A 12,450-nucleotide genomic window follows, 5' to 3' on the forward strand; every position below is an offset into this window, starting at 1 on the left:
GTGCCCTAATGGAGGTGAGAGAAGCAGAGAGATATGGAGCGAAGAGGTGGGGAGGGCACTCAGAGTCTAGCTTCGAGGTGGCTTAGGCAATAGGGGTGGGCAAGAGATGTGTTGGGCAGCAGAGGGTTTAGAGAGGGAGCGGCGGGGTGGGGGGGAATCCTGTTAAATCCCTCTGAATCAGAGCCTTTGTCAAGGTGCTTCGTATGAAACGTTAGAGCCTTGAGTGTAGCAGACACCTCGCCGATGATGTAAAGTGCTCACGTCCACATATGCCATTGAGGAAAGGTCACACTTCACTTACGAGCAGCCAGTTAATAGGTTTCATGGCTCTTGAACAGAAAGGGTCACCTGACGTGATTAATGGGACCCAGCTGCAGGAGAATGGGGCAGAGCATCACCTTGTGTCACTGGAGAGCACTGCTGCAAAATATAAGTTGATTTATTCATGATCATAATTATCTCCACCGAGGCAAATCCTGTGTTTAATTAAAATTGCCAGAGCACAGTTCAACAGGAAACCAAGGGTTCTAATTAACCCTTCACCTCAACTCCTTATGCCTTATCTCACTTCCACCTTTCTTCTCTCTCTGTCTCTCTCTCTGTCCCTGGTCAAGTCGAGTTTATTGCCATGTGCACAAGTACGGTGAGGTACAGGTACAATGAAAACCTTGCTTGCAGCAGCATCACAGGCACGTAGGTACAGACAGAATATAAATTATACAAGACAGTGAAGAGAGGGAGAAAAAAGCTGTGCAAAAACAAGACCTTAGTACAAAAAAAGACAAGTCTGTAGTAGCGCAAGGTGTTCCATTGCTGAGGTAGGGTTAGGGTTGTGCAGATCGACTCGAGAAACCTGATGATTGTAGGAAAGTAGCTGTTCCTGAACCTGGTGGTGTAGGACTTCTGTACCTCCTGTTAACAGTAACAGCGAAAAAAGGGCATGGCTTGGATGGTGGGGATCCTTGATGACAGATTCCACCTTCTTGAGGCAGTGCCTCCTGTAGATACTGTCAGTGGTGGGGAGGGCTGTGTCTGTGATGGACCGGGCTGTGTCCACTGCTCTCTGCAGCTTCTTGCATTCCATGGGCCTGAATATAATGGTGGGAATACCTCAGTGCTAGTAGATGTTGTCCTCCACTGATGGTTTGTCCCCCTCTGGTAGATTCACTTGACCAGGAGCCTGGCCTTGCCCAGCTCAGGAAGATCAAGCCCCCATTAGCATAAATCCTGATGCAGGGTCCCAACCCGAAACCTCAATCATCCCTTTCCCTCCACAGATGCTGCCTGACCCGCTGAGTTCCTCCAGCATGTTGGGTTTTTTTGTTAACCTCTTCAGTATCTCCCCAATCACACCCAAAAGCCAAAACTGGGGAGCTGGACACTGGCTGTGGATGAACTCATCGCCTTGACAACCCAAGCATAGCTCGTGAGATGTAACCAAAGACTGCAGCTGCTGGATTGTCCGAGAAGCTATGGCTCTTGCATTCCTGCCCGTGATTGGACAGTGGCTCTTGCGTTCCTGCCCATGATTGGGCAGTGGCTCTTGCACCCCAGCTGTGATTGGCTGATGAATTCTCTTAGGCCGGGCTCTAATTGACCAGCCACTCTGGCCTGGCCATGGAATCACACAGCATGGAAACAGGCCCTTCAGCCCAACTGGTCCATGCCGACCAAGCTTCCCATCTAAGCTGGTCCCATTTGCCCGGGTTTGGCCCGTATCCCTCTACACCTTTCCTGGTCCTGATTGGTTGACAGATCTCTGGCGTTGCCCCACGATAGTGGACACGTCCTGACACAATCGGGATGAACACTTGACATTCCCACATGGACATATCTTGCATTCAGGAGAGCTCCAGTTCCTGACCCTCCTCCCACACCCCCTTCTCCACCCAGGTAGGTTGTAATCCCTCTGTTCACACAAATTGTCACAGAGAATATAATCGCGATGGCCTGCAATAGAGATCACATAAATACTCCTGCCCTTCTCTTTAAACAAAAATCTTGACCACATCAGTTCTAAACTGCCTCTTGTGTGTGGCGGTGTGGGGGGAGGAGCTAATTGTGTGCACCCCACAATGCGTGAACTTTGACCCTGCCTCACTATACTTGACTGGTCACAGAACACTGATGCTTTATGTCCGGGACTGAATACTTGGACAATGGGCCGTGCCCCTGTCCCCACCCACCCCCAGCACAATGGACGCAGGTGTCGCTGGGCAAATGTTCTCAGCTTATCAAATGAAGACGGCGTTTATCTTCGTTTGGGGTGGGACTGCAGTTTGTTTCCTTTCTTTCAGTTCGGGCATTTAAAATTAAATTGAAGATGTCCTGAATCTGACAGTTGTGGAGTTTTTAAATAGGCCAGTTTAGGGTCTACAGGGTTAGAGGGGGTCTGAAGGTGGACTTCACACTGAGGTAGGTGATCTCAGCCAGGCTGGTGAGGAGGTGGCAGTACCGAGCACTTGGGTGTCCCTCCTGCCTCCGAGGCAGACGTTCGTGGACTCATTCAGGCCCTTTGGCCCATTGAGTCTGTGCACCATCAACCACCATTTACACCACTCATCCACAGAACAGTACAGCAAAGGAACAGGCCCTTCGGCCCACCATGTCTGTGCCGAACACAATGCCATATTAAACTAAATCTCTTCTGTCTGCACGTGATCCATACCCCTCCATTCCCAGCACATTCATGTGTCTAACAGTCTCTTAAATGCTACTGTTGTATCTACTAGTGTAGCGGTTAGCGTAACGCTATTACAGCACCAGCGACCCCGATTCAATTCCGGCTGCTGTCTGTAAGGAGTTTGTACGTTCTCCCCGTGTCTGCATGGATTTCCTCCGGGTTCTCCGGTTTCCTCCCACATTCCAAAGGCATATGGGTTAGGAAGTTGCAGGCATGCTATGTTGGCGCCGGAAGTGTGGCGACACTTGCGGGCTGCTCCCAGAACGCTCTACGCAAAGATACGTTTCACTGTGTGTTTCGATGTACATGTGACTAATTAAGAAATCTTATCTTCCACCACTATCCCTGGCAGCCAGTTCGAAGTGCTGGAGGAACTCAGCGGGTCAGGCAGCACCTATGGAGGGAAATGGACAGTCAACGTTAAGGGCCTCAACCTGAAACAATATCTGTCCATCTCCCTCCACAGATGCTGCCTGACCCGCTGAGTTCCTCCAGCACTTTGTGTGTTACTCCAGATTTCCAGCATCTGCCGTCTCTTGTGTCTCTGTTCCAGGCAACTACCACTCTCTGTACATTTATTTTAAATTTGCCCCGCACATCTCCTGTTAAACTTTCCGCCTCTTACCTTAAATGCGTGCCCTCTAGTACTTGACGTTTCTACCCTGGGAGAAAGATTCTGACTGTTTACTCTATCTATGCCTCTTGTTTAATAGACTTGAATCATGTCTACCTTCAGCCTCTTTGTTTGGTTCCCATTTTATTCTCCATACTCCCATCAACTCCCCCCAGATCCCACCCCTCACCTACGCACTAGGGACAATTTACAGTGGCCGATTAAAGCCTGTACTAATAAAACCTACCAACCTGTCTTTGGGATGTCGGAGGAAACTGGAGCACCTGGAGGAAACCCACGCAGGCATGGGGAGAACGTTCATGCTCCACACTGTAGGTCAGGATTGAACCTGGGTCACTGGGGCTGTGAGGAAGCAGCCCTATAGCTGCAGTTCTGTGCTGCCCTTTGTGAAGTCAAGTCCCATTCCAGTGTGGCATTGAGAGAGGTGCTGTCCTTTGGAAGAAGCCTCAAGCCAAAGTCCATCTGTCCCTGCAGAGAAGAGCAAGGGGTTACTCCCAGTGTCTGATATTCATCCCTGTTTTGTGCTCTATGGTTCTAATACATTTAAACCCAGATTCGAAGGAGTTGGCCCTGGGAACTCATTTCACCCATTTCCCTGAACCAGTTCACCTTCACTGGCTCCTGTTCCTACAACACCCTGAATCCTTGTCCTTGTTTTCGTGCTCACCACTTCCGCAACCTCGACAAACCTGCTCAGTAAAGCACTGTGGGCATTGTACTGCATTATAAAGGCACCATCTAAATGCAAGTTTTTATTGGGGGGCAGGTGCCTGATTTCCAAATATATTAACTGCCGTAATTCTTCTGGGGGGTGCAAGTCTGAGTTGCAACTTAGTTTTTATTTTAATTTTGTGTTACAGGTTGTTTGCTTCAGTGAACACACGTGTGTCAGATACGCCTCAATGCTGATGTCTCACAGCATTTCTCAGCTGGGAGTAGCCTCCAACTCCAATGTATTCTGGTACAAACCATCCCAGAGTGGTAGCTGGCTGTTGAATGAAATGGTGACCAGTAACATCAATCAAGCTGGTACAAGAATCTTAGTTTAAAAGCTTGCACGCTTAAACAAAAGATCATTCTTATTAGAAAAGTGTAATTTTTCATAGAGGTAATATATTTACTGAATAACTGCTTAGAGGGAGCAGTCTTATTTAAGTTTGGCCTAAGTTAGGCTTTTAATTTCAGGAATCTTCTCCTTGTTTCTGTGTGGTTTTTCTCCCCCAAAGGCCTGGTCAGTCTTTAGCACTTTTTCTTGAGGCCTGGCCAGTCACTTTGGTTTAGCACTTTTTCTTTGAAGTCGACTGGGGTCAGTTGCACCAATGGGAAGTGAGCACTGACCCCCAGAACCAGGAGCCCCAACAGGTTAAAGAAAAGCGAGAACAAATCAGTCATCGCGCTGTGTTCTTCACTGCCCCTGCCCATCCCCTGAAGCTGGGCAAACGTTACAGGAGCACCGTGCTTGTGTAGTAGTAGTTGTGGAAGCCAATTTGCAGAATAGACTCAGAGTCGCGGAGAGATCAGTTGGCCTGTTAACTGTAGGTTGGCATGTTCAAAGGGAACAGGAGCAGGAGTAAGTAGACCATTTGGCCCATCAAACCTATCCCAGAGAGGTTATTGGCTAACGTCTTCCACCAGACTGGATAAATTCACAGCGGTGCTCAGTGGAAGTTTCAACATTAAAGTTTCTTTTGTGATTATATGTGAGTTTTGTGAATATGTGATTATATGTATAGGAGTTGGGAGAGGGGTGAAGTTGTAACTACCCTCCCTCCCACGTGACAGTCTGACTCTCTCACCTCTCCCACCCCCTTCCTTCCATTGTTAGCTTTCCCCTGAACTTTGGCCTCAATGGGAGACCACTGCCGACCGGGACAGGACCAGTTTCTCCACTCAGCCTGGCCCTGGCGCTATGTGCTACTGTCACTTGCTGGACCGTCTGGATCTGTGGGATAAATGGATGCAAAACAGACTGGCCAATTTAAGAGGGGGAGAATAAAACTGAATCAATCCCCCCTCTGGCTGATCAGAGATGATTTGAGGAACCCACTCTCTCACCCATGAGCAGATACCTACCTCTTGTGTGCACTGAAATCTTAGAAGCAGGAGCTGGGAATTTGACCCTGTTACACTGTTGGCGACAGTTCTGTTAATTATATTTTCTGAAATGCATTTGTCAAAAGTGCTTTCCAAACACTCACTTGCAGCCCCAGTCACCCCAGTGGTGTGTCTTAGTCCTATAGCACAGAAACAGGCCATTCAGCCCACTAGTCCATGCTACGCATCACACTAATCCTACTCTAATCCCATTTATACTAATCCTACACTAATTAATCTCTCCACGTTCTCAGAATCAGGTTTATTATCACTGACGTGTCATAAAATTTGTTGTTTTGCAGTACAGTGCAAGACGATTACTGTAGGGTGCAAAAAAAATTAAATAGCGCAAAAGAGGAATAACGAGGTGGTGTTCATGGTTTCATGAACTGTTCAGGAATCTGATGGTGGAGGGGAAGAAGCTGTTCCTGAAACATTGAGTGTGGGTCTTCAGGCTCCTGTACCTCCTCCCCAATCTCATCAACTCTCCCCAGATTCCACCACTCATCTACAAACTAGGGGGCAATTAACAGTAGCCGATTAACCTACCAACCTACACATTTCTGGGATGTGGGAGGAAGGCAGAGCACCCGGGAGAAACCCGTGCAGTCACGGGGAGAACGGGCAAACTCCATACAGACAGCACCAGTGATCAGGATTGAACCTGGGTCTCTGGCACTGTGAGGCCGTGGCTCTCGTGGTTGAGCCCCTGTGCCTCCTGTTTAATTACTCATCATTGCAATTAATTTAGAGACTGGCGTCTTCCCTCTCTGCCCACAGGAAAATAAAGCTTGGGAGGTCTTTATCAAGGGAGGGATCCCAGTGCTATTTCTCAACTGGAACTGCAGTACCTCAGGAAACTGAATCAGTTCGGTGTCCTAGTGACTTAGTTTAATAGGTGGAAATAAGTTAATGGCCCCTTGAGGAAGAATATAGTTTCCCTTTCAGGATGTGCTGTAGAGTTCGTGTAATAAGAAATTCCTTCACTCATTTTTCTTTGACACCTTTCATATTTTATGAGGATTTCTTTAACGACTGACTCTGACCACTTCACTGCTTTATGTTTCCAACTGTGCTTCTACCTGTCTGTGCTCCTGTCTTGTTAAAATAACTTGATGGATGATGGAAGTTATTGCCGTCTCAATAAAGTGAAAATACTGAAGTTTAATATCTTTGCCTGCAAGTGTGTGGAATGGTCTGATTGAGATCTTCAAAATTATGTGAACAAAACACAACTATGGGCGATGGGTATAGAACATAGAAAACCTACAGCACAATTCAGGCCCTTCGGCCCACAAAGCTGTGCCGAACATGTCCCTACCTTACAAATGACTAGGCTTACACATAGCCCTCTATTTTACTAAGCTCTATGTACCTATTCCAAAAGTCTCATAAAAGACCCTATTGTATCCGCCTTCACCACCGTTGCCGGCAGCCCATTCCACACACTCACCATTCTCTGAGTAAAAAAACTTACCTCTGACATCTCCTCTGTACCTACTCCCCAGCACCTTAAACCTGTGTCCTTTTGTGGCAACCATTTCAGATGGTATGAGATGGACAAACCCAACAAGCATTTGGGGAAAACTTCTCAATGCAGGTGGCAGTAAGAGTATGGAAAATGATGCTCCCAGGAGTTACTGAGGCAGAGGACATGGATGCATGTAAGTGAAACGTGGTGGGGAAAGCAGGACGATTATAACCCTGGGAATGAAAGGCTTTGATGTCTCTGGGCCTGTACCAGGTGGAGTTCATAAGGATGAGGGTGGGATCTCATTGAAACTAAGGGAATACTGAAAGGCCTGGATAGAGTGGACGTGGAGAGGATGTTTCCATTAGTGGGAGAGTCTGGGACCAGAGGGCACAGCCTCAGAATAAAGGGACTGAGATGCGGAGGAATCTATGGAATTAATTGCCACAGAGGGTTTCCTCCAGCTTCTTCGGTTTCTTCCCATATTCCAAAGACGTACGGGTTACGAAGTTGTGGGCATGCTATGTTGGCGCCGGAAGCGTGGCGACACTGGCGGGCTGCCCCCAGAACATTCTACGCAAAAGATGCATTTCACTGTGTGTTTCGATGTACATGTGACTAATAAAGATATCTTCCCTTTCTACTTATATGAAGATCTGCTTTTTTTGCCTGCCATTCTTTTTCTGCTCTTTTATTTGTCTTGTCTCGCCTGCTGGGCATGTCCCAGTTTGCCAGCACTTACAACATTACTTAGATTAAGCAACATTAGCAACACATTACATAAGACACAGAAGTTAATCAGATGTTAACTGCCCCTTAACTGCTGCATATTTCACCCTGTCAGAGAAATGTCCTTTGTTTCACCTATCGCCCTCCCCCATCTCCTCTGCTACCTAGACTAACTTGTTGGAGACACCCGAGACTGCAGATGCTGGAAATCTAAAGCAACACACACAGGAGCTGGAGGAACTCAACGGGTCAGGCAGCATCTGTGGAGGGAAATAAGCAGTTGACTTTTCGGGTCGAGACTCTTCATCAGGACTCGTTTCTCACTTTCTCAGTTCTAACAAAGGGTCCCAGAGCAGAAACATTAAATCTTTCTCTCCACAGATGCTGCCTGACCTGCTGACTTTTCCAGCATTTTCTCTTTTATTCCACAGTTTTCTCTGCCACTTGCAATTGCTTGAAGCCAATCACGCAAATTGTACATTTTGAGGTGCTTCTTGGTGAGGTATTTCCAGTACCTCTTTGAGAATGGGACCTCGAGGTAAAATTGACTCCACTGTTCCCCTCAATGAAACCACTTTGCCCATTTGGTGATCTGCCAGATCCCATGAGAAGTTCTACATCAGTTTTTTGTTTGGTAATACTCCTGTGAATTAACCTGTTCTGTTAAAGTTGCTATATAAGTGAAAGCTATTGTTTTGCCTGCAGTTAAGCTATTTGAGCAACTGATTGGATGTCATTTAAATGCAAGTTTTGTTTCCAAATGCATGAAGAAAAACTGTTCCTGAATGCTTTTCCTGTCTCTGTTGGTGGATAATAATCAGCCATGCTTGCTTTACAACAGATATGTAAATTGATGCTAATAAGCTTCCCTGCTTTAATCTTCCTAGCCTCATGGGATAATTTCTCTTTGTATTTCAAGAATGTGGAATATTTTTCCAACTTCCTGGATATTTTCCGCAGAGGAGTGTCTTGCAGATTGAATGCAGAAAATGTATTTTTAAATATATTTTGAAAGATCTGCATTTTAAAATTCTGTGTTTGGTGCATGGATTATTTTGCATAGAAACAATGAAATGGGTTCCAGATGACATTGCCCTACTGTTTTGAGTACTGCCTGGTGTGATACTGTTTTATTCTGGAGTTGTTAATCCTGCAGGCATGGAAAAGAAACACAGAAGCCCTAAACTAAATTGTGCTTTTTAGAGATTTTTTTGTTGAACAGTTAGTGAATTATTGGCAGACAAGAGGAAGACTGTTTGATGCACCAGACACACAACAAAGTATCTATGGTTGTCGAATTGGCTGAGATAGATAAGCACAGTAGTGTAGCGGTTAGCGTAACGCTATTACAGCACCAGCAACCTGGGTTCAATTCTGGCTGCTCTCTGTAAGGAGTTTGTACATTCTCCCTGTGTCTGCGTGGGTTTCCTCCGGGTGCTCCAGTTTCCTCCCACATTCCAAAGACGTACGGGTTAGGAAGTTGTGGGCATGATATGTTGGCGCCAGAAGCGTGGCGACACTTGCGGGCTGCCCCCAGAACACTCTGCCCAAAAAGATGTATTTCACTGTGTGTTTCGATGTACATGTGACTAATGGAGATATCTTATCTTATCAAATAGCTAGTCCACACTCACAAGAAGCATGACCGCTTAAGCAACTTAGAATCCATATGTCCAAGAGGTTCAGAGTCTGAATCAGAATTAGGTTTATTATCACTGACATTTCATGTGTTGTTTTGTGGCAGCAGTACAGACGTAAAAATTACTACAAGTTACAAAAATAAATAAATAGTGCAAAAGAGGAATAATGAGGTAGCGTTCACGGACCGTTCAGAAACCTGATGGCGGAGGGGAAGAAGCTGTTCCTGATACGTTGAGTCTTCAGGCTCCTGTACCTCCTCCCTGATGGTAGTAACGTGAAGAGGGCGTGTCCCGGATGGTGAGGGTCTTTAATGATGGATGCCGCCTTCTTGAAACACCACCTCTTGAAGATGCCCTCGATGGTGGGGAGGGTTGTGCCCGTGATGGAGCTGGCTGAGTCTACAACCCTCTGCAGCCTCTTTCGATCCTGTGCATTGGAGCCTCCACACCAGGAGGTGATGCAACCAGTCCGAATGCTATCTACCATATATTTGTAGAAATTTGCAAGAGTTTTTGGTGACATAAAAAATCTCCTCAAACTCCTAATGAAGTAGAGCTGCTGGTGTGCCATCTTTGTGATTGCATCAATGTGTTGGGCCCAAGATAGATCCTCTGAGATGTTGACGCCCAGGAACTTGAAGCTGCTCACCCGTTCCACTGCTGACCCCTCAATGAAGACTGGTGTGTGTTCTCCCAACCTTCCCTTTCTGAAGTCCACAATCAATTCCTTGGTCTTGCTGACATTGAGTGCGAGGTTGTTGTGACACCACTCAACCAGCCGATCTACCTCACTCCTGTACACCTCCTCGTTGCCATCTGAGATTCTGCCAACAACAGTGGCGTTATCGGCGAATTTATAGATGGCATTTGAGCTGTGCCTAGCCACACAGTCATGAGAGTAGAGCAGTGGGCTAAGCACGCATCCTTGAGGTGCGTCTGTGTTGATTGTCAGCGAGGAGGAGATGGACAGGCACGGTAGTCTAGTGGTTAGCATAACGCTTTACAGCGCCAGCGACCTGGGTTCAATTCTGGCCACTATCTATAAGGAGTTTGTGTGTTCTCCTCGTGTCCGCCTGGGTTTCCTCCGGGTGCTCCGGTTTCCTCCCACATTCCAAAGACGTACGGGTTAGGAAGTTGTGGGCATGCTATGTTGGCACCGAAAACGTGGTGACACTTGTGGGCTGCCCCCAGAACACGCTACACAAAAGGTGCATTTCACTGTGTGTTTCGATGTACATGTGACTAAAAGAGATATCTCTATCTTACTACCGATCCGCACTGACTGTGGTCTCCCAATAAAGAAGTCAAGGATCCAGTTGCAGAGGGAGGTACAGAGGCCCAACCCAAAGAAAGTTTATATTGCAAAACAAGTCATTGGTTTTTAACTAGTTTAGATTCATACAACACAAAAACAGCCCTTCAGCCCTTTGGTTCTTCACCCACCATCAGCCACCCATTTACACTCATCTACATTAGTCCCATGTTTAAATCCCCCCACATTCCCATCAACTCCCTCCAGATTGCACCCCTCACCTACACACTAGGGGCAACCTACAGCGGCCAATTAACCTACCGGCCCGCACGTCTTTGGGGTCTGGGAGGAAACGGGAGCACCTGGAGGAAACCCACGTGGTCACAGTGAGAATGTGCAACCTCCGCATGGACAGCACCAGAGGTTAGGATTGAACCTTGGTCACTTACTCTACCAGCTGTTCCATTGTGCCTTCTGACTTGGTTCCTCTATAAATTTAACGTGAGGTTTTCAGTGTAGTTAAACATCTTGTGCTAACATTTGGTGGTCACATGATCTGCCCAACATTTCAACCTCAACTAATACCAGCAATAGCTGATTGACTGGGTCATTCATTACACGCCCTGGTTGTGGGATCTTGTTGTGCTCAGCACGGCTGTCGTATTTGCCTATGGAACAAAAAAATCGCATCAGCTCAAAGACCTGTGCCAAGTGAGAGAGGTAACAAGACCAGAGTGGAAAATATTTTGGTTACAGCTCAACTATTTTGAGTTTTGCTGTATTCATCAGTTTCTCAACTAGTTACAGAGTCAAACAGCATGGAAACAGGCCCTTCGGCCCAACTCGTACATGCCAACTGTGTTGCCCAGCTGCCCGCATTTGGCCAAAGCCCTCTAAACCTCTCCTATCCATGTACTTATCTAGATGGCTTTTAAACATTGCTAATGTGCCCGCCTCAACCACTATTTCTGGCAGCTCATTCCAAATATGCACCACCCTTTGTGTGAAGAAGCTGCCCCTGATGTCCCTTTTAAATCTCTCGCCTGATCTTAAACCTATGCCCTCTCGTTTTTGGTGCCTTCTTGTTTTTAGCACCTTCTCCCTGGGAAAAAGATGATGTGCTTTCACCCTGTCTATGCCCCTGATGATCTCATATACCTCTATCAGGTCACTCCTTAATCTCCTACATTGCAGGGTACAAAGTCCTAGTCTATGAAAGTTCTCCTGGTAACTCAGGCCCCCATGTCCGGGCAACATCCTGGTAAATCTTTTCTGCACTCTTTCTAGTTTAATAATGTCTTTCCTACAATAGGGTGACTAAATCTGTACGCAATACTCCAAATGCTGCCTCACCAACATCTTACTGTATATAACTGCATCATAACTTCCCAACTCCTGTACTCAATGCCCTGACTGATGAAGACCAGCATGCCAAACTGGATGTGATCTTTATTTCAACTTGATCTGATCTTTTACAGACCAATAAACTCAAATGACATGTGTTTTGCTAAGCAAAAAAAAAGCAACAGTTAAACAGAAGTTGGAATTATAGAATTGTCAGAACACAGAAGGAAGTAATTCAGTCCATTAAGTCACGAACTTAGGAGGCATGGTGATTATGAGGTGATACAGAGATATAGACTGACTGATAGAGACGGGGGGAAAGAGCTGGCTGGTCATAGAGTCACACTGTGCAGAAACAGGCTCTTTGTCCCAACTCGTCCATGCCGACCATCTGAGCTAGTCCCATTTGCCTGCATTTGACCCATATTCCCCTGAACCTTTCCTATCCATGAATCTGTCCAAATGTCTTCTAAATGCAGTGTAGATTTAATGCTGAGAACTCTGAAGTGTTACATTTTGGTTGGAAAAATGAGAAGTCAAGGACATAATTCTGAAAGGAGTGCAGACAGAGAGAGATCCAGTGGTTTATGTGTCTGGTTCATT

General features: G+C 46.5%; 1 protein-coding gene across 3 annotated transcripts in view; it reads left to right on the forward strand.

Annotated features, from left to right (window-relative positions):
- ulk3 (unc-51 like kinase 3) overlaps positions 1-8,480 on the forward strand; it is a 44,048-nt gene extending 35,568 nt beyond the window's left edge. For all 3 annotated transcript variants that reach the window (XM_052042578.1, XM_052042577.1, XM_052042579.1), the window contains one exon: positions 4,178-8,480. In XM_052042578.1, coding sequence (XP_051898538.1) covers positions 4,178-4,194 — 17 coding nt within the window. In that variant the 3' untranslated portion in view covers positions 4,195-8,480. The remainder of the gene's footprint in view (positions 1-4,177) is intronic.
- Positions 8,481-12,450: the final 3,970 nt, after the last annotated feature.

Source organism: Pristis pectinata, chromosome 32 (genome assembly GCF_009764475.1).
Source record: "Pristis pectinata isolate sPriPec2 chromosome 32, sPriPec2.1.pri, whole genome shotgun sequence".
NCBI classification, from domain to species: Eukaryota; Metazoa; Chordata; class Chondrichthyes; order Rhinopristiformes; family Pristidae; genus Pristis; species Pristis pectinata.